Consider the following 23,888-nt stretch of genomic DNA (forward strand, 5'->3'; position numbering starts at 1 on the left):
ATGGATAGGATAAATAGACAAAGTCTTTTCCCTGGGGACGGGGAGTCCAGAACTAGAGGGCATAGGTTTAGGGTGAGAGGGGAAATATATAAAAAAAGAGACCTAAGGGCAACTTTTTCCACACAGAGGATGGTATGTGTATGGAATGAGCTGCCAGAGGAAGTGGTGGAGGCTGGTACAATTGCAACATTTAAGAGGCATTTGGATGGGTATATGAATAGGAAGGGTTTGGAGGGATATGGGCCGAGTGCTGGCAGGTGGGACTAGATTGGGTTGGGATATCTGGTCGGCATGGACCGGTTAGACCGAAGGGTTTGTTTCCATGCTGTACATCTCTATGACTCTATATCACAATATATGCTCTCAATGGGTGACCTTCTAATTTTTTTTTTCTCCCTGTTTACTGAACTGGATAACGTTCTGATGAACTGGAGGCAGTTTATTTAGAATATTTTTGTTCTTGGCTGGTTGGGAGGTTTGGTTTGATAAATGTTTTGTTTTTCCCCTCACAGCTACTGATGGCACAGTACGATCTGAAGTTTCTGCCATCATTCAGTTTGTTTTTTTTTTGTTGCTGATTCCTCAAATTTGGAGATTGTGTCATATTCAACTTGGAATAGTTGCACATTAAACTTCGAAATCCACAAAATCTTTTCTGATTGCTTTTGTGTTTTGGTGAAATGTTACCAGCAGGCTAACTATGTTTGAATTGATGGGCTGCAAGTCTAACACTAGCTTCCAGCTATTTCAATCTTGTTGGCTGGAGAACTGCTGCTTTGATTTATACTCTCACTGAATACTCTGATTTCTAGCACCAAACTGGTTATTACCAGGTGTCCTCTAGTCTTTTTTGGGTAACCCATTTGCAAAATAGCAAGACCAAACCTTTTGATTTGCAGTCACAGCTAGTTTAGGTAATATTTATTCAGTGACTCTAATTATTGATAATTTGTGGTGACCCACCGTGAGTAGGTGTCATTGCTGTTTAGAAGAATCCAAATGGAGGGATTACTCCATGATGACTAAGAAAAGCTATTTTACTGCAGCTTGCATTTTCATTCTTCTTGGTTTGAGCAGTGTTGGAACACATGTTAATTTAATTTATTTCAAATCATTTGCATGCAAGTGGATTTTTTTCAACCTTGTTAACTAGTCTTGCGTGTCCCTGGAGCTGATTTGCAGCCTGTGATGTGAACAGATGGCAGCAACCTTGTCAGGGGTGATGTAATCTGTGCTGTCCTCAGGGAATGCTATATTGTTGAAGGCACCTGCCTTCAAGTACTTCAATTGTTTCCTAAAGACACTGTGGCACCTTTCGAAGAAGGGCAGACCATTCTGTTTCTAATGGCGCATTTCTCCCTTGAGCAGTACCACCAAACGCAAATGAATTAGTGATTCATTTATTGCTGTTTGTAGGAATCTTTTGTTTTTAAAATGGATTCCATATTTGCTTACATAACAACAGTCAGTTGAAAGGAAATAATTGTCTTTGATGTACTGTGAGACATTATCCTGCTGTATTGATTCAACTCTTCATCTCTTGGGCAGAGACTTAAAAGGTCCACAAATTTCTCCCTATGATAGGTGTATTGCATGGTGCTTTTTCTCAGAGGTTATTTTTGTAGTTTGAGCAGGAGCTGCCCAGTGGTGTTCATTTATGTGACTTCTGCAGTGCATAGACACAACCACTGTATACTTTAAGGACTATCTATAACAGTCCAGGCTTGGTCATGAGAAAGGTTATTGCTGCTGAGAATTAGGTCTGTATTAAGAAGATACAAAAGAAAATAAACCCTTTATAGCTTTCTTTATTATTGCATTTAGGAAGATTTAATTTAGTATGACCTCCACACATTCCTCCCTCCTCAGCCTTTCCTGTGCCACAAACTGTTATCTGACAAAGTGTGGGAAGTCAAGCTGTTTTCAAGCTTCTCTGACTGCAGTGCCATAATTGGATTGAGAGATGGCCTGAGTCGACTTGCTCAATTTATTTGATCATGGTGCCATTTTCCCCTGCACCATTAATGCTTCCTTTCATTGTTGTGCTCACTGAAGCTGAGTGCTCAGCATGAAAATCAAGAAAAACACAAAGCCCAGAGATATCACCTATAAACTGAGCCACAGTATTCAAAGACTGAGCTTTGTTTGTAGCAAGTGCTGCACAGAAGGGTGTTACATTAAGTTTTTGACAAGGTTACCATGTAGGTACTGAACCTAAAACCATGGTAACACAGTTGGGATTAGCGGTTAGCTCCTGTCTTGTGATAAATTTAATTTGACTTTATTATAAATTCAGATTCAAAGTAGATAGGCGTCCCTCCAAACTGAGATACTTGGATGCTTTTCTGTAATTTCGAAAAGGCGCGATGCAATTTATTCATCAATCTCTGCACTTCAGTATAAAATATGATTTCCTATTTTTTAACGAAGGAACACTGTTCGCAACTGATTTGGAAACAAGCAGATGCCACTTACGGAACGTATATAGATAGTAAGATGGGCACTGCCCTATAATTTTATTTAATAGACATATTCCTGTAGTCATAAAGAAACATTAATTTTCTATCCGTTTATACATCTTAAATTTCTCTGTGATTTACCACCTCTGGTGTTAAAGAGACTTGTGCATTTTGGTTTCGTGCTCTTTGTGTTGATTTTGTTCTTTGTGTTGTCAGCAAAATTTACATGAATTTACTCATGTATGTGTCTCTCTACCACCTGGCCTACCCCTCCTTGCTAAATGGTTTCATTCATCCAATCTTTCAATAAATAAGAATGGATATAACTGATATCTCTTGATGGATAGTTTAGCTTTTGATTTAAAAAAAAACAAGATTTGATTGTCAAAGGTTAATCTTTGTTTTGGTTGCCTTGTGATTTTCTTTTTGTTGCCTTATCAGCAGATACTAGTTGCTCAGCGAGAAAGTTGTGAGTTCAAGTTTCACTCTTGAGATGGAGAGTAGAAGGTCCTGTCTAATACTGCTGTGGAGTGCTGAGGGAAAGCTTAGTGTCCCCAAATGGCCATAAGTTTCCTCACCCTTATTTTGAAGTTCCTTGGGTCCGAGCTGATGTTTACTCTTCAAATGATACCACTTTAACCTAAAAAAATTCACATTGCTGTTTGTATGATCTTATTGTGTGTAAAATGCTGCATTTCCTACATTACAACAATGATTACATCTTAAAACTATTCCTTCAGCATTTTGGAACACTCTAAGCTTGTGAAATGTGATATAGAAATGTAAGTTGAGTCATACAGCATGGAAACAGAACCTTCAGTCCAACCTTAATCCCAAAGTAAACTAGGTCCATCTGCCTGTGCTTGGTCCACATCTCTCCAAACATTTCTTATTCATGTACTTATCCAAATATCTTTTTAAATATTGTAACTATACTTGCATTCACCACTTCCTCTGAAAGTTCATTCCAGACACAAACCACTTTATAAACAAAAAAAAGAAGCCCCTTATGTCTTTTTTAAATCTTTCTCCTCTCACCTTAAAAATATGCCCCCCAGTCTTGAAATCCCCTACCATAGGGAAAAGACACCTGCCATTTGCCTTATCTATACCACTCAATTTTATAAACCTTTATAATGTCACCCCTGGATATTTTGGCACATACATACCTAAATATTACATTATTTGATAGCAACATGAAAAGGCTAGCCTAAATTTGAAATTAAATCTGTAGAAAATTCCGTCCTCCATGCTGTTAGCCAACAACATACGTGATTTCGGAGTTTGAATTGTGACCAGTCACCAAGGTATGACATTCAAAAAATGCACTTAGCCTTACCAAATTTGCAGGATTGTTATACTGAATATGACATGAAAGCTATGGCCTTAATTTCATAAGTCATCAGCTGACCTTATGGGAGCTGACTTAATGCAGGTCACGCATCAAAGGAAAGAAAGAGGGGAGAAGACACATTCTTGTGGCTGTTTTGTTGCTGTGATATTGTCACAATGTGCTGCCAATGAAAGTAGCAGGCTCCAATATCTCTGAATTAAAAAAAGAAATCTGTTCCAGCTTCAAGTATTCCTTTCCTTTACTATTAATAAATGTTTAGTGTTTGCATTGAAGTGCTGATCTAAATGTGCTGAAAGTCCTTGTTATTCTGAGTCCTTGTTAATCCTTTGTATTCTCTCGGTTCCTTATTATTGGGCGAGTAACTTAATTTATAATTTTTTGGTTGATTTCCTTTGTTAAATTCTGCACATAATGTGCTGACCTTTTCAATTTGACCAATTCAAGAACCATTAGCTTTCATATTAAGAATAAAAGGACTGATGACATTCTATGTAACTCTATAATGAAAATTTTATTTCTGCAGCATGTGGCTAAAACTGACTTTTTTTTAAACGAAATGACTCGTCTGGTTTTATCGATTAAACTTTCGTAGACTCAAGGAAAATATCTGGGTGACTGTAGATGGGGCAGGTAATCTGAGAGGGTGTCTCCTGCAACTACCTCTGTCAACAAGTATTCAGTTTTTGATAGTGATGAGGGCGATGGCCCATCAGGTGAGACATCAGCAGCAGCCAGAGCAGGAGAACCATGTCTGGCACTGCTGTACAGAGGGAAGGGATAAAGCATAGTGGAACTATAGTCAGGGGCACAGATAGGCATTTCTGTTCACGCAAGAGTGAATCCAGGGTGGTATGTTGCCTCCCTGGTGCCAGGGTCATGCACGTCTCTGAGCAGGTACAGGGCATCCTGAAATGGGTGGGTAAACAGAATTGTCCATATTGGCACAAATGACATAGGTAGGAAGAGTGACAAGGTCCTGCACTGACAATTCAAGGAGTTTGGTAGTAAACTAAAACGTAGGCCTCTAGGATAGTAATCTCAGAATTACTCCCTGTGCCACCTATTACTGAGGCTAGGAACAGAGACAATACAATTGAACACGTGGCTAAAGAGTTGGCATAGAGGGGAGGCCTTCAGATATATGGATCATTGGGATGCCTTTCAGGGAAAGTGGGACCTGTATAAGAAAGTCAGGTTTGCACCTAAACTGGAGAGGCATCAATATCCTGACAGGGGGGTTTAATCGTGCCATTTGGGACGGTTTAAACTAGTGTGGCAGGGGAGTGGGAGCAGCAGATCAGGAAGTGTGGAGATGGGGGAAGAGCTTGAGACTAAGGCAAATATAGCTAAGAGGAAGAACAGTTAGGGAGAGGTTGCTGAGTTCAACAGAACTGTATTTTCTTCACTGCAGGAAGTACAATGGGTAAAACAAATGAACTCAGAGCCTGGATAAATGAATGCAATTATGATGTTGCTATCATATAGACATGGTTGTGAGAGGAAGAGATTTAGCAGCTTGACTTTCTGGGATATCGTTATTTTGTACGAGACAGAGGAGGAAGTAAAGAGGTGGGGAGAGTTGCATTACTGGTTAGGGAGCATATCACAGCTGTGTTGAGGGAGGACACCCTAGAGGGATCTTGCAAGGCATTATGGGTAGAGCTCATGAATATGGAGAGTGCAATTGCAATGCTGAGATTGTATTACAGAGCTCTCAGCTGACAGCAGGAGATAGAGAAAGAAATGTAGCCAGATTCTGGAAGATGTGAAAATGGTGTTATTGTAGTGGGTGATTTTAACTTCCCCCATATTGTCCGAAACTTCATTAGTGTGTGGGTTTGGATTGGGAACAATTTTAGGTGTGTCCAGGAGGATTTTTTTGAAACAGTATGTGGATAGTCCAATGTGGGAGGGAGTCACACTAGACCTGGCATTGGGTATTGAGCCCAGCCAATGAGTGAAGTTTCAGTGGGGGAACATTTTGGGAATAGAGACCATACTTCCATAAGCTTTTCAGATATTTATAGATAAGGACAAGAGCGGACCTTAGATGGTTGTGTTAAATTGGGAGAAGGCCAACTATGACAGAATTAGGTAAGAATTGGAGAATGTGGATTCGGATCAGCTATTTGGGGGTGTGGGAATATTTTAAAAACCAGTTGATTAGGCTGCAGGGGAATGGCCGATGTTGTTTCTTTGTTTAAAAGGGAAATAGAATCCAGGTAATTATAGCTTAGTGAGCCTGACATCTGATGGGGAAGCTGTGGGAGAAGAAACTGAAACATTTAGAAGCGAATGGACTTGTTAAGAATGGGCAGCATGGGAAAATGTAGGTGGTCTGATTATTAAGTTTGTAGATAATACCAAAATTGGCAAAGTTGTAGGTAGTGAAGAGGATTGTCAAAAGATAGAGTGGGATACAGATTGTAGATTAGCAAAATGGCAGATGGAGCTTAATCCAGACAAATGCGAGGTGATGCATTTTGCAAGGTCAAATTCAGATCTGAATTTGATAATAAATGGCACAACCTTTAGGGGCATTGGCATACAGAGGGATCTGAGCATAACAAAAGTGGAATGGGGGATATAAACAATGTAAAGCCAAAAAGTTAGTGGGTCTAAATAAGGGATAGGAATTGGCACAGGCTTGTGGGCCAAAGGGCCTGTTCCTGTGCTCTACAGGTATTTTACTGTATTGTATAACTTCCTGCGGAATCGAATCTTGGATCTCTCCATCACCCTCGACATGTATTACTAATACATTGCTTCATGGGTTTCTATTGACCAGAAATGGTGATTATTCACATAATCTAAAAGTAATTTGCATGCAGATGTGCATTGAAACAGAAGAAATAGGAACAGGTGTAGGACTTTTGGCCTTTTGAGTCTCTCTGCCTGTGTGGAATAAATTTCCTGAGGAATTGGGTACAATTACAATGTTTAAAAGGCATTTGGATATATACATGAATAGGAAAGGTTTGGAGGGATATGTGACAGGAGCAGGCAGGTGGGCCTAGTTTTGTTTATGATAATGTTCAGCATAGATTGGTTGGACTGAACGGTCTGTTTCCGAGCTGTATGACTCAATAAACAAAAGAAATTCAAGAACCCTTACCAGTAAGATGAAATGTAATAAGTCTTGTCTAAATTGTATAAAGCCATATGTCGTGAAAGTGAAATATTGCTGATAGTAGAAATCAGAAATAAAAACAATATGTTGGAAAATGTCAGGATGTCCGACGCCATCGAGAGAGAGAGAGAGAGAGAGAGAGGAGTCCGGAGTCCAATATGGCGCATCTGTGGACCCGGAAGAATCATTCAGAGTCCAAATACTTTTTCTCTCTGGCTCTCTCACTTGCTCTTTTTGCCCTCTCCCTCATGCCCCCCACACGCAAGTGCCTGTAGCGATTTGATATGACCATCGTGGTAGATTATAATTGCCAACCTTCCAAGCTTTGAAGATGAATTTCCAGGCACTCCTGCAAGTAACCCAGGAAATCAAAACATATGAGCATTAAAGAAATATTTTGAAAAACATTGCTTTTGTTTGAACATTTGTCTGTTACTTTAAAGCAAAATACTGGCATGGATGTGGTGGTGGAAAGATCCACAGACCATCCTATTGAGTCTTTTCAATTATTGTGAGATGATTTATGTGTCATGAAGATGTGGTGGGAATGGATAACGGGAAGGAGGATGTCGGATAACGGGAAGCAGGATGTCAGATAACTAACACCCAGAAATATAAACAGCTGACAGACTGCAGTGGAAAAGTTTGTAGCTTATTTTCTCTAGAAGGGAAACAACATTAAATCAAATGGCATCTATCCTGTGGACAAATTAGTTCATGACACTTAAATATTTAATTTCAGGGTCGTCTGTCGGGCAGTTCATCTGAATCTGTGCACACAAGAAGAGTGGTCCTTTCACACAACATGGATAAAGCTTTGAAAGAAGGTATGTTTGTTTTTGATACTTGGAGGATAATATTTTTCATGCGAAAGAGAATAGTCAATTAATGTAACAACATTTTCCCTATTTAGATCGGAAACTGTTTTTATGAGATGGGTCTCATTATCTAGAGGCATTGAAAATAATTGGTGCAGAAATAACATTTCCTTTGTGATGGCAAATAATGCAAACACGGTATGTGTATGTTTCAGTTTGCACATGGAGATAAAATGGCCAATATTGAGCAACTTACTTTAATTTCTTCTTGTGTGACCAGAGTAGCCTTTCATAATTTTTTAAAGAAAGAGCGCAATTTTTTCCAAACTTTTTCATGTAGCTAAGCTGGGATCACGGCCTATCGGTAATTCTTGAGTAGTAAATGATTCATTTGGATTTCCAACTGTTCAATATTACTTATTGAAATTTGGAATAAATGGCAAAGGAAGGACGTGTAATGAAGAAACTACTGTAATAAATGCTTTCAGGTCATCCTGAATAGATACTACATACCCTATGATTCAAGATGGGTCAATCTGGCAACTGTTTTTAGGAGCGTGTGAGCATAGAGACTGTATCTGATCATTGTGGAGGGAATTGCAGATCAGCGTGCCTTGCGTCACAACAGAGGGTTCAGATCTTTGGAGAATTTTAACCAGGAAGTGTTTGATGATTAAAAATTATGGAAACAATAGAAATACATATAACAGTAAAATCGTATCTTCTGGCATTGCGGGCAACATTCGCAAAGAAGTGTAGTTTCGAAATATTCAGTGGTGAGATGGGGTCACGTGAGCCAGGAGACTGGAGGTGTGGGGACACAGGATAGGGAGAGGGGGTCAAGGGATCCAAGGTGAGTCACGGGACTGTGGGGAGTGACAATAGGGTTCTGTTTCCCAATATCCCCTTCCTATCCCTCTCTGGCCTCGTGATCTTAAGTGAAGCATTTCGCACATGCGCTGGTGTCAGCAAACTCAGCCTAACGGAAATGAATCAAAAACAGAAATTGTTGGACAAACTCAATAGGTCTGGCAGCATCTGTAGAGAGAAAGTAGACCTAATGTTTTGGGTCCAGTGACCCTTCTTTGGAACCTAACACTGGATCCAAAACTTTAACTCTGCTTTCTCTCTCAAGATGATGCCAGGCCTGCTGAATTTTTCGAACACTTTCTATTTTTCTGTCTGATTTACAACATCTGCAGTTCTTTTGTTTTACTTGTCCAATGGTAATGAACATAGATTTTGTGCAACGTAATCTGTGTGGATTTATTTTTATGAGGCAACTAAATTGGATGAAAATAAATATTTGTTTCTTTTCACCAGAGTTTTGTTTTTCCCCCATACAAAAAAAAATGACAGGCCCATTGATTAAATATGGATTATGGTACTCAATCATCCAGGCCAGAGAGTTCCATGTCAAGTACCATTTCTATGCTGTGCTAGTATAACTGCTTTCCGTAATATATATAAATGATTTGCATGTGAACATTGGAGGTCTGGTTAATAAGTTTGCAGATGTCACCAAAATTGGTGGTATGGTGGATAATGAAGAAGGTCACCACAGACTACCACGGCACCTTGATCAGATGGGCCGATCGGCCAAGCAGTGGCAGATGGAATTTAATTTATATAAATGTGAGGTGTCTTTTGGAAAAGCAAATCAGGGCAGGACTTATACACTTAATGGTAAGGTCCTGGAAGTTGTTGTGAATAAAGAGACCTTGGAGTGCAGATTCATAGCTCCTGGGAAGTGGAGTCGTGGATAGATAGGATGGTGAAGAAGGCATTTGGTATGCTTGCCTTTATTGGCCAGTGCATTAAATATAGGAGTAGGGAGTTGTGGCTGTACAAAACATTGGTTAGGCCAATTTTGGAATCCAGTGTGCAATTCTGGTTTCTCTGCTATGGGAGCAATGTCGTGAAACATGAAAGGGTTCAGAAAAAAAAAAATTACAAGGATTTTGCCACAGTTGGATGGTTCGAACTATAGAGAAAGGCTGAATAGGTTGTGACTATTTTCCCTGGAGTATTGGAGGCTAAGGGGTGACCTCTTGAGAAATTTATAAAATCATGAGGGACATAGGGTGTATAGCTAAGGTCTTTACAGGGTAGGGGAGTCTAAAACTAGAGGGCATAGATTTAAGATGAGAGAGGAAAGATTTAAGGGGACCTAAAGGACAGCTTTTTCATGCAGAGTGTGGTGTGAATATGGAATGAGCTGCAGAGAAAGTGGTGGAGGCTGGTACAATTACAACATGTAAAAGGTATCTGGATGTGTACTTGAATAGGAAGGGTTTAAAGGGATATGGGCCAAATGCTGGTAATGGGACTAAATTAATTTAGGATATCTGGTTGGCATGGATGAGTTGGACCAAAGGGTTTGTACCAATGCTGTACATCTCTCTGTCTCTCTGCCTCTCTGACTCCACCTTAGTCTGTGTGAAAGGAGAATGGTGTACACTCTACAAGTGCTAAAGTTTATTAGAAAAAGAGCAATCCAAATTCTGATTATGTACTGTACTGCACTGAGAGAAGACTCGGCAAATAGATACACAACAAAAAACCATTATCAAACCAATTTTAGTTGCAGGTGCAGTGACGTTGTCCGGTGAAAGTTTTGAGGCTGCATAGTCTGAGGTAACAATGGGTCAGTTCGGTTCTCTTAGCTTTTCTCTGACCACAATCCCTCACTGTTACTGTCACAAATCTCTCACTTGCAACATGCCTTGACTCTCACAGGTCCCAATCGCTACTCTTACAGGTGTGGGGAACAGCAATTTCCTATCACCAAATAGATTCACAATGGTTTATAAAGGTTTGGGGTGCTGGATGCAAGTTTGCTTGCTGAGCTAAAAGGTTTGTTTTCAGATGTTCTGTCATTGTACTAGTTAACATTAGTGAGCCTCCGGTGAAGCACTAGTGTTATGTCCCGCGTTCTATTTATTTGTCTTGGTTTCTTAAGGTGGGTGATATCATTTCTGGTTCTTCTCTCAAGGGATGGTGGATGGGGTTCAAATTGATGTGTTTATTGATGGAGTTCTGGTTAGAATGCCAGTCCTCTAGGAATTCTCATGTGTCTCTCTGTTTAGCTTGTCCTAGGATGGACGTGTTGTCCCAGTCAAAGTGGTGTCCTCCTTTGTCTGTATGTAAGGATACTAGTGATAGTGGGTCATGTCTTCTACTGACTAGTTTGTGTACATGTATCCCGGTGGCACGTTTTCTGCCTGTTTGGCTGATGTAGTGTTTGTAACAGTCCTTGCATGATATTTTGCAAGTTACAATCATCATTTTGGGATGCATTTTATTAGCCAATAAACAATCTGTTGTAGATTGTTGTGAAGAGACATAGCCTTTGTCAAAGAGCAAAATGAAATTATTGCCTTGCTTGTCACATGGCAAATACTTCTGTAAGCACTTAGCAGTCTGTACAAAATCCTGCTTCTGCAGAACTATTTTATGCTGGGTGTTATTGTAGTATTAGTGTATTTGACTTTAATCGTGCAGAGATATTTGGAACTCTTTAGATAACTGTGGACCGTTATCTGACACCAACACCTATGACTCATAAAGTGCAAAACAACTTTGTAAAGCCTAAGTAGTTTTGACATTCGTGATATTGGATGTGGACTCAACGTTTGTCCACTTTCTATGGTTTTGACCAAAATGAGGTACTCTTTCCATTTCATTCCATGATTTTCTGGTGTTTGAACATGAAACAAAAGAGACTGTAGTTGAATCATTTCTCACTTAGTGACCAACTTCACAGCTTTTCACCTTTTTACCAAAACAAAATACTCTAGGTGCTAGAATTATAAAGTATAAAGTACAAAGTACTGCAGGTCTGCAAGCATCTTTGGAGAGAAAAACAGTTCATGATTTGGGTCCAATTTGAATCTTGTTCATGAAGATTACTGCTTATACTGGCTCAGCCTGGTTTAACCAAATCATATTAAATCACTATCTTCCCATCAGGGAGACTTTTTGTTCCCTCCAAATACCATCAATAGCAATTCATAGGGTAGATTCTGATGATTCATCCAAACAATAACTTGACCCAAAAATGGATAAGTTTTGTAGAAGGCCATGTGATATGGGGGCTGCTTATACTTTTCTTCTGAGAGCATAGGCAACTGTAGTTTATTTTTAATGTCTGACTTGCCTTTCTACTGTGGTTTTTGGCATTGTAGCTTCAGCCTTTATTACTTCTATCTTCCATATGATGTTTTTCTTGCTGAGTATAATTTTTGATCTCTGTGCTCAAGAGCATCTTCTGTTTCCACATACACCATATGAAGGTTTGAAGGTTTTTAAGCTTCTAAACTAGATTAAGATCCACCATGATCTTAGTCTTGAGCATAACTCTTTATGCTGCTTGACCTTCGCAGAATAATTTGATTGGAAAAGGGGCTGTTTAGATGTTTGGTTTCCATAGCAAGAGTGACATATAAATTTCTGACACTGAGACTGTAAATGTGGCTACCATGGCCTTGATACCTCAGATCTGGTGGAATTTCCCTGTTGTTTTTAGAAAAGAGCATGTTGTAATCTGCAACTATTTCTTTCTGCCATTTCCATGGCTGTGGCCTCATCGCGGGGTGCCTGCTATGTCTTCACTCAAAAGCTTTACATGGATTTTATTTGAGTGATGGAATTTTGCAGCACAGAAAGTTGTCTCTGAAAAAGGTATTTTTTTCTTTCTATATACCTACCCCCCACCCCCCCTCATAAATTTATATACTTTGCTCATGATCACTTCAGACTTGTCTGTTCTAAGGAAAGCAACCCCAGCCTATCTAATGTCTCTGCATTGCTGAAACACTCCAGTCAAGCAACATCTTGGTGAATCTCTTCTACACTCTCTCTAGTGCAATCACATCCTTCCTGTAGTTGGTAACTAGGTTGTCTGTTGATATCTTACACAGCTACATTATAACCTCTTGATCTTGAATTCAATTCCTCAACTAAGAAAGCAGGTGGATTGCTTACTTTTCATAATCCTCTTACAAACCTGTCCTATTGTGCTTCATGGAAGTGCAGACATGTATACCAAGGTCCCTCTGATTCTCTGTACTTCCTAGAGATTCTACAGTTCGTCATGCACTCTCTTGCCTTGCTGTTCCTTCTACACTGCATCACTTTACACTTTTCCAGATTAAATTATTTTTGTCACTGTGCTGCCCATCCGATCAGCTCGTCTATTTTGACCTATAGTTTGAGAACTCTTTCTCTCGTGACATTATGGATGTACCTAGGTCAAATGCTTAGCAACGGCTCAAGAAGGCAACTCACCATCATCATCTTAAGGGCAGCTAGAGATAGGCAATCATTGTTGACCAAGGAATGAGGCTCGTTTAGTTTGGAAAACCTGATCAACATGGACGAATTAGATCGAAGGGTCTATTTCCATGCTGTATGACTAACTCCCACAGCCCATGCAGTGGAAAGTATGTGCATGACATTTAGCTCTGCCTCTGTTGTAGTCGGTTTGTGCTCTCACGTAAGACTAGCATATAAAGAATGACACCTAAAATGGTGTGTTGGGGAATTCCTGTTCATTCATACTGCCGTGCTCAGGGTGCCTTTTGTATTGTTTGCATTGCAAGTCATTACCATGTGTTTTTCTCATTTGTTTTTTCTTTCCAAGCTAAATGACAACCCATTGAACTTCATTTTGTAACCCTACACGGATTTAAATTTTTCTTAACTGTATTAAGGTTTCTAATGAATTAATGAATGCATTGAAGAGAGTTGAGAGAAAAATAAAGATGGCCTCTTGGATTCGATGAGTTTATGTTGACTGTGAACAAAGGTTTGAGAAAAGTGGTTATCCAAGACTGTGCGCAAAATTTTTGGACTCAGAATGGAAAGATGTTTTCCCTACAGATTACAAAAAATTTCTGTCCATGTATAAATTAAAATATTTGGAGCACATTCCCATCAGAGAGAATCAATGTTGTGTTTCAAATGTCAGTAGCAATGAATGCACAACTACAGGGCATGCATTTCTGAGTGAGCAATAGTTTGAAAATTGAGCAGGGAGTACCTTGGTTACCTTATTAATGAGCGATATCCGCCTGAATTCTGTAGTATAAGAACGTTTGCAAGGTTTAGAATGTGGATGACATCACCACTGATGGTTACAAATCACCTGGTGAGGATTTGCCTAGCGATTTAATGGAAACAGACTTGTCTCAAGTATCTTGTCAATATGTGGTAATAATTAGTGATTAAAATACAGAAACATTAGCTTCTTTACAAGTTAGGGCAGACTAATCATTTGAGGGAGCATTCCTATAGTAAATTTGTGAGCCCAAAATCTGAATCACATTCACTGAGGTACATATTTGTGGTTTTCAGTTTCAAGTATGCTATTTCAAGTGTCAGATGTATCTCAATTGGAAACAACTTCACCTCCCAAGTCAGATGGCTGTGGGTTCACTTTCTGCCACAGGATTTGGGATAAAATTCAGGCTGACTTGGTAATTCAGCACTGAGTAATACTCCAGTGTTTGAGGTGCGATGTTTCAGATAAATTATTAAATGAGGCTGTGTGCATCAGATCTTTTGCATTTACTTAACACAAATAGAAAGTGGGTCATGACACCAGTGCTTTACCGGAAGCTCACTGATGATGCCTAGTATGGTGACAAAACGCCTGAAAACGAACCTTCTGGCTCAGCGAGCAAACTAACATCCAGAACCTTAACCCAAGCAACAAATCTTCTCCAAACTCGCTGGGATGATGTTATTTTATTGATCATGGAGTTTAATTTTATCCAATCATACAGCACGGAAGCAGACCATTTGGTCACTAGTCCCACCTGCCTGTTCCTGGCCCATATCCCGCCAAACACTTCTAATTCCTGTATCTATCCAAATGTCTTTTAAACATTGTAATTCCACCATTTCCTCAGGAAGTTCATTCCACACACGAACCACCCTCTACATAAAAATAATTTGCCTCTGGTGTTTTTTTTTTTAAAAAATATCTCTCCTCTCTCCTTAAAAATGTGCCCCCTGGTTTTAAAATCCCCCCCATCCTAGGTCACTGAAGAACAACAAGCAGATGAGTGTAAGGGCTAGGTTATTAATTGAAAGCTGTGATATGGGATGTCAGTTTATCTTTCATATGAATGGAAGATATGAAAATTTGTTAATTCAAGAAGTATCTGATCGCAAAAATGACGCTAAGTTTTGATTTATGTTCCCTGTAAATATAACTGTGCAACTCTAGTCTAATTGCAGGCTAAGTGCAGGTTTTGTTTGCACAGATTCTTTAGCGTGGAGAGGAAATAAGATAGAACATACAGTGAACATTAGTTGTTCCATGAAAAATGATTTGGAGAGAGAGCTTGAACTGGTACAAGATGAGTAATGGGGTTGGGGGGGTGGTGGTGGGGGGAGTGAGCATACTCAGAAGTTCTGATCAGTTGTGGAGTTGCTTCTTTCTAAAATAAAGGTAATCGATCAGAAGACAGAATATGAAGAAAATGGCTGGATGCAGAAATGTTTCAGACAAGCCAAATTCGCAGAAGCAGACATTGAAAATTATGAATTGAATGGGTTGCGAATTTCCACTGTGAATTAAATAAGAATGGATGATAGTGTGTGTGAGCGAAGTGTAATTATTTTGTCTTTTCCATTTTGAACGTGACCTGTGGAAACACTTGCATTTCTGCATGTTGTATGTCCTCTGTCAGATCATTGAGAGTTGAACTATTTGGGTGTTGTTTGTGTTCTTGAGCATTACATTGATAGAATGTGCCTGAATTAATCTGAGAGGACTGCTGGACAGAAACAGAAGATAACAAAGGAACAATAATCACTATTTTCCTTTAAAGTAATGGTGCGAGTTGGGCAGTGTAAACAGGCTTTTATAATGTCAGTGTTGGGGAAATAACCTGGAATGATATACAAAGCATTATATATAGCAGCATTGATCTGAAGGCCATCAGTGGTGTGAGATGTAATCAGCAGGATATAAGCAGTATATGTATCTCCTAAGGCTAAATCTATTGAATTTTTTTTTGAAGTAGTAAGTAAGTGAGTTGATCGATTTTAAAAGTCTCCTTAGATTATATATTTTCTGTTTCACTGTGCATTTGATAATGATCTATTTGTGAAGTTTTTGGAAGATAATTTAAAAATGTGGGATTAATGAGCTATCTGAAAATGTGTTGCTGGAAAAGCGCAGCAGGTCAGGCAGCATCCAAGGAACAGGAGAATCGATGTTTCGGGCATAAGCCCTTCTTCAGGAATATTCCTGAAGAAGGGCTTATGCCCGAAACGTCGATTCTCCTGTTCCCTGGATGCTGCCTGACCTGCTGCGCTTTGCCAGCAACACATTTTCAGCTCTGATCTCCAGCATCTGCAGTCCTCACTTTCTGCTTAATGAGCTATCTACCTTGTTGGGAAATAATTTGCCTTTGATGCCTGAAGACTGGATTTCAGCAGAAGCTGTCATTCACATGGCTAATAAATGATGTTGGAGATATTTGTCTTTGACAATAGGATAGAATTTGTCAGAGACTTATCAATGTAACCATGTAACATGCTAACTAGATTGTCCACAATTCTCTGCTTTAGAATATGATTATATTTTAAGTAATGTGCATCATGCCCAACATTTCATGCAGTGAAATTTGTTTACTAAGGAGGACCGAAAAAGCTGTGCTTTTGATACTGTTTCCCCCCCCCCACTGACCATCCTACCATATTTTATTCTATTAATCCTGATTTTAGGCTGTCTGGTGTTGTGCATCTACTCCCCATTATCTCTTTTTGTCAGCCATAACCTGTGACTTAGCGTCAGAGGAACAACTCCATTCAGTGTAATTTTCTAATTGCTTACTAATAGGTGCTTGACATTTTTTCTTTTCCTGATTTTGATCAGGAGCTGAGCAGTGCTGAACTTCCTTCCACTGATGCTCCGGAACAGATTGTTGTTTTCAATTGTCTAGACTGGCTGAGAATTGAGCTTGCTCCCCTTGGAGGAAATGGGATGGTATCTAATTCTTTAAGGTGCTGAAAAGCAAAGAAAATTTAAACTTAGACAACGTCTTCAAATTTTTTTATCACTTGTGGAATGTGGGCATCACTGGCTGGCCAGCATTTATTACCAGTCTCTAGTTGCCCTTGAGAAGGTGGTGCTGAGCTGCCTTTTTGAACTGCTGCAGTTCACTTACTATAGGTTGATTCTCCATGCTGTTAGGGAGGGATTTCCAGGATTTTGGCCCAGTGACAGTGAAGGAATAGCAGCATATTTCCAGCCACAATCCTCTTTCTATGTACCAGGAAATCGAGGGTTTGGTTAAGAAAAAGAAGGAAGCATATGTCAGGTGTAGACAGGAGAGATTGAGTAAATCCTTAGAGTATAAAGAGTATACTTGAGAGGGAAATCAAGAGGGCAGAACGGGGACTTGAAAAAGCTTTGGCAAATAGAATTAAGGAGAATCCAGAGGATTTTTACAAATACATTTGAGGACAAAAGGGTAACTAGGGAGCGAATAGGGCCCCTCCAAGATCAACAAGGCAGCCTTTGTGTGGAGCCGCTGGAGATGGGGGAGATACGAAACAAGTATTTTGCATCAGTGTTTACTGTGGAGAAGGATAGGGAAGGTATGGAATGTGGGGAAATAGATGGTGACATCTTGAAAAATGTCCATATTACAGAGGAGGAAGTGCTAGATGTCTTGAAACGCATGAGGTGGATAAATCCCCTAGACCTAATCAGGTGTACCCTAGATCTCTGTATAAGAAGCTAGAGAAGTGATTGCTGGGCCCTTTGCTGAGGCCCTTTGCTGATAGTCATAGGTGAGGTGCCAGAAGCTTGGAGGTTGCTAACCTGGTACCATTATTTAAGGAGGGTGGTAAGGACAAGCCAGGGAATATTGCTCGAGATTAAAGAGGGTCAGGTAGCATCCATGGAGAGAAAGCAAGGTAATATTTCAAGGTTACTACTTACCAACTTGGTTGAGTTTTAACTGCCATCAGCAGCTTTGATGATGACTGTTAAGGGAGGTCAGTTGTTACCTCAAGGAAACTAGGGTTATGTTTTTCCAGTGACCTGAACACTAATCAGAAAAAAAAGAGAATCTAACTGATTCTTAATTCTAGTCTTTTGTTTTATCTTTATCATCTTCCAAAAATAATTTTTGAGGAGATATTGTTTTGAGCACTTCACTGAATGGAATTAAATTTCTTTTATTTGCTTTATAAAGGAACATTAAATCCATTGGGTTGATCAGGCAGTGACAGTTCATCACAGTATTGAGCAGTACTTTATTCTGGCATTTCAAGATTGTAGCTATTCTTTTTCTCCCGTAGTGATCTATCCTTCTGTCATATTTTCAACAACTCAGTGTTATAATTTAAAGCATTACCTTTGCTTTGTGTAATGTCTGCCTGTTTCAGGACAAAAAGTGAAAGGCTGGCTTTAAAATCTGAGGTCTGCACACAGGGTTCAAAGATTTAAAAATTCTGAACTTAAAAAGTTTAAATGCTGGGAAAGTCAGTATCTGTAGGGAAAAAAAAGGTGCACAATTGTCCATGTAGGTGGAGGTAAGAAATAAGGCGAAGATGATACTGTTCGAAGTAGTCTGTTGAACCCCAGGACAACAGCTGGTCTGTAGGATAAAAAACAGTATATCAATCATGGGTGACTTAATCTTCTTTATAGATCAGTAAAATCAAATTGTCAGAGATAGTCATGAGGATGAATTCTGTGTCTATTTTGGATGGCTTCCAAGAACAATGTGTTCTGGATCAGGAATCGGGCAAGTTGCTAAATCACCCTCGATTCCATGCCTCTGCATTGTCACCAACAGCCTACCATGTGGAACCTTATCAAAGGCTTTACTGAAGTCCATGTATACCATGTCAACTGTCCTACCCTCATCTACATGCTTGGTCACCTTCTCAAAAACTTAGAGGTTTGTGAGATGTGACTTGCCCTTGTTGAAACCATGTTGACTATCTGAAATCAAATTGTTGCTTGCTAGATGATTATAAATCTTATAATCCTTTCCAAAACCTTTCCTAAAATAGAAATAAGGTTCACTGGTCTATAATTACCTGGGTCATCTCTGTTGCCCTTCTTGAACAAAGGCACATTTGCAATCCTCCAGTCCTCAGGTGCTAAACCTGTAGACAATGATGACCCAAATATCAAAGCCAAAGGCTCTGCTATCTCCTCCCTTGCTTCCCAGAGAATCCTCTGATAAATCCCATCCGGCCCAGGCGACTTATCTATTTTCACTCCTTCGAGAATTGATAACACCTGCTCGTAACTAACCTCTATCCTTTCTAGTCTAATATCTCTTACATCATTCTTCTCCTCAACAATATTCTCCTTTTCCTGAGGGAACACCAATGAAAAATGTTCGTTTAACACCTCTCTGATCGCCACAGGGTCCACATTCCACTTCCCACTTCTGTCTTTGGCCCTATTCCTACCCTAATCATCCTTTTATTCCTCACATAATTATAGAAACTTTAGGGTTCTCTTTTTTATTCTATTTGCTAAAGACTGCTCGTGTCCTCTCTTTGCTCTTCTTCTCTCTCTCTGTATCCAAATAGCTAGCTCTCAGTATTCCATGTGATCTAACATTGCTAACCAGTCTATCATGCAGAACCTTGTCAAATGCCTTGCTAAAATCCATATCGACAATGTCCACCACTCTGCCTTCATCAATCCTCTTTGCCACTTCTTTAAAAAAACTCAATCAAATTAATGAGGCACATTTTTCCAGGCACAAAGCCATATTCACTATCCCTAACCCAATCTTTGCGTTTCCAAATGCATGGAAATCCTGTCTCTCAGAATCCCCTCTCAACAATTTGGATGGATTTTCTCTTGAGAGTTTCAATACGTTGGGCCTGTAATTGTTGGAGTTTGGAAGAATGAAGAGTGACTTTATTGAAATGTATAGATTCTAATCCACCTGATTATTTTCCCCTTCTGGGAGAGTTTTGTGGTTAATGCAACTGAATGGCTTGTTAGGAGTTGAGTCAATCACGTGTGTGCCACACCAGGTAAGAATAGCAGTTTTTGATTCCCTAAAGGATATGAATAAATATGGATGGGTTTTTCTGACAATTGACAATGCTTTCATTTGACTTTCAATTTTAGATTTAGTCCAGTGGAAATGCCACTGTCATCCCCCTAACGTGTACCTAATGTGACTTTCTGCTTTTCAATCAATGCTTCCCTATTAGCCAGTTTGCCTTCACTGAAATACAAGTGTTTTATCCTTGATGAGAAGTGATAGGTTTTCTTATTGGTGGTGAATGTTGTCTAAAGCTGGAATCAGCCAAAGTATTGTTCTCTCTGTTGTCTGAATAGAAAAAACTCCTGAGTGAAATGTGAAAGTTAAATTCTCTGAATTTCGGACTCTGCAGAGTCCGAAAATAACCTGTTTAGATTTACAGCAAAACTGAAACCCTTTGTAGAGTTCCCACAGACCACTGCAATAATGTCATCTACTACTGTTTTAGAGGACGTTTGAATTAGGAGCAGGATAAGGCCGCTCTTGAGCCTGCTTTGCTATTCAATAAGATTATAGCTGATCTGATTATTCCACATTCCTGTTTATGTCTGATAACTTTTCATCCCCTTGCTCATCAAGAATATGTGTACTTTTGCCTTAAAAAGATTGTCTGCTTCCTTTTTCAGGAAGAATTCCAAAGATGCTGTCAGCCTTTTGTGATTAAAAAATTCTCTTTATTCCTGTCATAAACCAGCAACCCCTCAGTTTAACCAGTGACCTCTTGTTCTAGATTCTTGCGTGAGAGGAAATACTGTTTGCACAGGTATCCCCCAATCCAGGTTGTTGTTCTAACCAATGTAAGGGAGTCAACAAGTGGCAGATGAGTTTAAGGTGAGCAAACCGATGTTGTTCTCTATGGTAGGAAGAACAGAAGACAACTAGACCTTTTTAATGGCAAGGATCAGGGATTTGTGTCCATGGGAATGGGCTGTCCTTTTCCAAGAAACAGAGGTAAGGTAACCAATTATGGAGGTAAATACTATGTTGACCTTTACTGCAAATGAATCAATATAGAAAGTTTTGCTGCAATTAAACAAAATCACAATTTTTATGGTGTAAAAGGAGGTCATTAGGCCCATTATGTCTCTATGGTTTTTTAGGGCATTTTAACTTTGCACCAATCTCCTGCCTTTTCCCTGTAATCCTGTACATTGGGTGTTTATTTAAACAGAAACAATGCTCTTTGAATCTCTCAATTGAACCTGCCTTCACCACTGTAATGGAAAATTAACATTTATGCTTTTATAGATTTCACAATAATCAATTCAAAGAAGTAAAGGCCTGACTTTGCAAAGCATTTGCAGACAGACAGAAAAATGTACAGACAGTAAGGAAATGCAAGGATGGTAAACTATCACATCCACAGTCAAGGAATGAGAAAAACAACTCCATATGTGGAAAGGAGCTCGAATGTTCCAAGCTCCTGGCCTTGAGATGTGATCAGGAAAAGCGAAGTATAGTATAAAGAGAGTATGTGAAAATCGTTAAGTGCCCCTTATGTAAGGCATCTTGCTAATGTATCGGGTCAACTCTGCAGAATCTGAAAATAAACTTTTTCTTTGCCATTGCTAGCATTTGAGTTGAGTCGATTTCATTTCCACGACAACCACACCTCCAGGAATGCATCTCAGACTCGAACTACCTGTTGAGTGAAAAGATTTATTCTTCACCTCCTGTGGAATGTCTACAAGATTTTTTTTGTTTTGAAACAGCTTGTGGTAAACCCACTAGGGTACGAGCAGTTCTAGATTTCGTGATGTGTATTGAAGCCAACCTGATTAGGGAGTTTAAGGTGAAAGCTAATGCTTCCAAATAAACCTGTTGGACTATAACCTGGTGTTGTGTGATTTTTAACTTTGAACTCCTAGGGTGCAGTGACCATAATATTATAGAATCACCTTGCAGTTTGAGAGGGAGAAGCTGGAATCGGATACAACAGTATTACAATTGATTAAAGGTAACTAGTAAGACATAAGGGTCTGGCTAAAGATAATTGGAAGGGAAACTTAGCAGAGAGGATGGTGGAATAACAATGGCAGGTATTTCTAGAGGTAATTTGGGATGCACAGCAAATTAATTCCAAGGAAGAAGAAACATACTAAGGGGAGGGCAAGGCAACTGTGTCTGACAAGGGAAATCAGGGATGGCATAAAATAAAGCAAAGAGTGTCCAATATGGTGAGGATTGTTATTCTCTGCTGATTTTTGAAAAATGCAACAAGCAGGATGAAAATGAAATGAGTAAGCTAGCTAGGAACATTAAAAGAAGATTACAAGATTTTATTTTAGATATCTAAAAGGTAAGTGAGCAGCAAGAATGGACATTGGACAGCTGGAAGATAAGGTTGGAAAAGTAGTAATGGTGGAAAAAAGAAATGGCGCATGAGAAAAATAGGTACTTTGCGTCTTCCACTGTGAAGCTGATATAAGCAGCATACCAATCAAGAAAGTCAGGGATCAGACGTGAGTGTAATGGCCATCACTAAAGAGAAGGTGCTGGGGAAGTTGGAAGGTCTGAAGGGGGATCAATTATCCAGACTGGATGGACTACACCCCAGAGTTCTGAAGGAGATAGCTGAGGAGATTGCAGAGGCATTAGAGGTGATCTTTCAGGAATAACTGGAATCAGGGAGGGTGACAGAAGACTGGAAGATGGCTAATGTAGCACCCCTGTTGAGGTGGGGGGAGCCAGAAGAGAGGAAACTATAGGTCAGTTAGCCTGACCTCTGTCTTTGGGAAGTTTTTACAGCTCACAGTTGAGGAAGAGATTGCGGAGTACTTGGAAGTGTGTCATAAAGTAGGGTTGAATCAGCATGGTTTTGCAAAGCTGAGGTCATGCCTGACAAATCTGTTAGAATTCTTTGAAGAGGTAATCAGCAATTTAGACAAAGGGGAGCCAATGGATGTGATCTATTGGATTTCGAGAAGTCTTTGACAAGGTGCGCACAGGCGGTTGCTAAATCGGATAAACACATGGTGATAGGGACAAGGTACTGACTGGCGGAAGGCAGATATTAGGATAAAGTGGTCTCTTTCAGAATGGCATCTGGTTACTAGTGGAGTTCTGCAGGGGTTAGTCTTGGGACCCCAACTATTCATGTTATACGTTTTATGATCTCGACAAAGGAACTGAGGGATTTGTTGCTAAACTTGCAAATGATGTAAAGATTGCTGAAGAGATGGAGTGTTGAGGAAGCTTCTGAAGGATTTTGACAGCTAAAGAAGTGGCAGATGGAACACCATGTGCTGAAGCGTGGGATACACACTTTGGTAGGAAGAATAAAAGCGTAGTCTATTTTCTAAACGGGGAAAGGCTTTGGAAATTTGAAGCACAAAGGAACTTAAGACCCCTACTTCAGGGCTCTCTAAAGGTTAACATGCAGGTTCAGTTGGCAAATAGGAAAGCAAATGGAGTCCGGAAGAAGGGTTATATCTGAAGCATTGACTTCTCCTCCACCTGATGCTGGGAGAAAGTGAAGACTACAGATGCTGGAGATCAGAATCAAAAAGCGTGGCACTGAAAAAGCACTGTAGGTCAGCCAGCATCCAAGGAGCACGAGAATCGATGTTTTGGGCATAATCCCTTCATCAGAAATGAAGGCTTATGCCTAAAACATTGATTCTCCTGTTCCTCAGATGTTGCCTGACTTGCTGTGCTTTTCCAGTGCCACACATTTTGACTCTACCTGATACTACGTTCTGCTGCGTTCTTCTAGCCTCCTTGTCTAAATAGGAAAGCAAATGCAAAGTTAGCATTTATTTCGAGAAGAGCAGAGCAGAGATGTACAAGGGAGATTGTATAAGGCTGTGGCCAGACTGCATTTGGAATATTGTGAGCAGTTTTGCATCTCCTATTTAAGGAACAGTGTGCTGGTGTTGGAGAGATCCAGAGGAGGTTTACAAGAACCATCCCAGGGATGCAGAGCTTGTCATATGAGGAGTAATTAAGTACTCTAGATCTATACTCGATGGGGTTTAGAAGGACGAGGGGATATCTTGCTGAAACTGGCAGTATACTGAGAGGCCTGGACAGAGTGGATGTGGAGAAGATGTTTCCATTTGAAAGGAAGACTAAGATCTG

The 23,888-nt window shown here is 39.7% G+C and overlaps 1 protein-coding gene across 2 annotated transcripts in view; it reads left to right on the forward strand.

The window, feature by feature from the left end:
- The window catches only part of snx25 (sorting nexin 25), a 230,299-nt gene that overhangs the window by 22,668 nt on the left and 183,743 nt on the right, over positions 1–23,888 (forward strand). For both annotated transcript variants that reach the window (XM_043705929.1, XM_043705938.1), the window contains exon 3: positions 7,686–7,770. In XM_043705929.1, coding sequence (XP_043561864.1) covers positions 7,686–7,770 — 85 coding nt within the window. The remainder of the gene's footprint in view (positions 1–7,685; positions 7,771–23,888) is intronic.

Source organism: Chiloscyllium plagiosum, chromosome 2 (genome assembly GCF_004010195.1).
Source record: "Chiloscyllium plagiosum isolate BGI_BamShark_2017 chromosome 2, ASM401019v2, whole genome shotgun sequence".
NCBI classification, from domain to species: Eukaryota; Metazoa; Chordata; class Chondrichthyes; order Orectolobiformes; family Hemiscylliidae; genus Chiloscyllium; species Chiloscyllium plagiosum.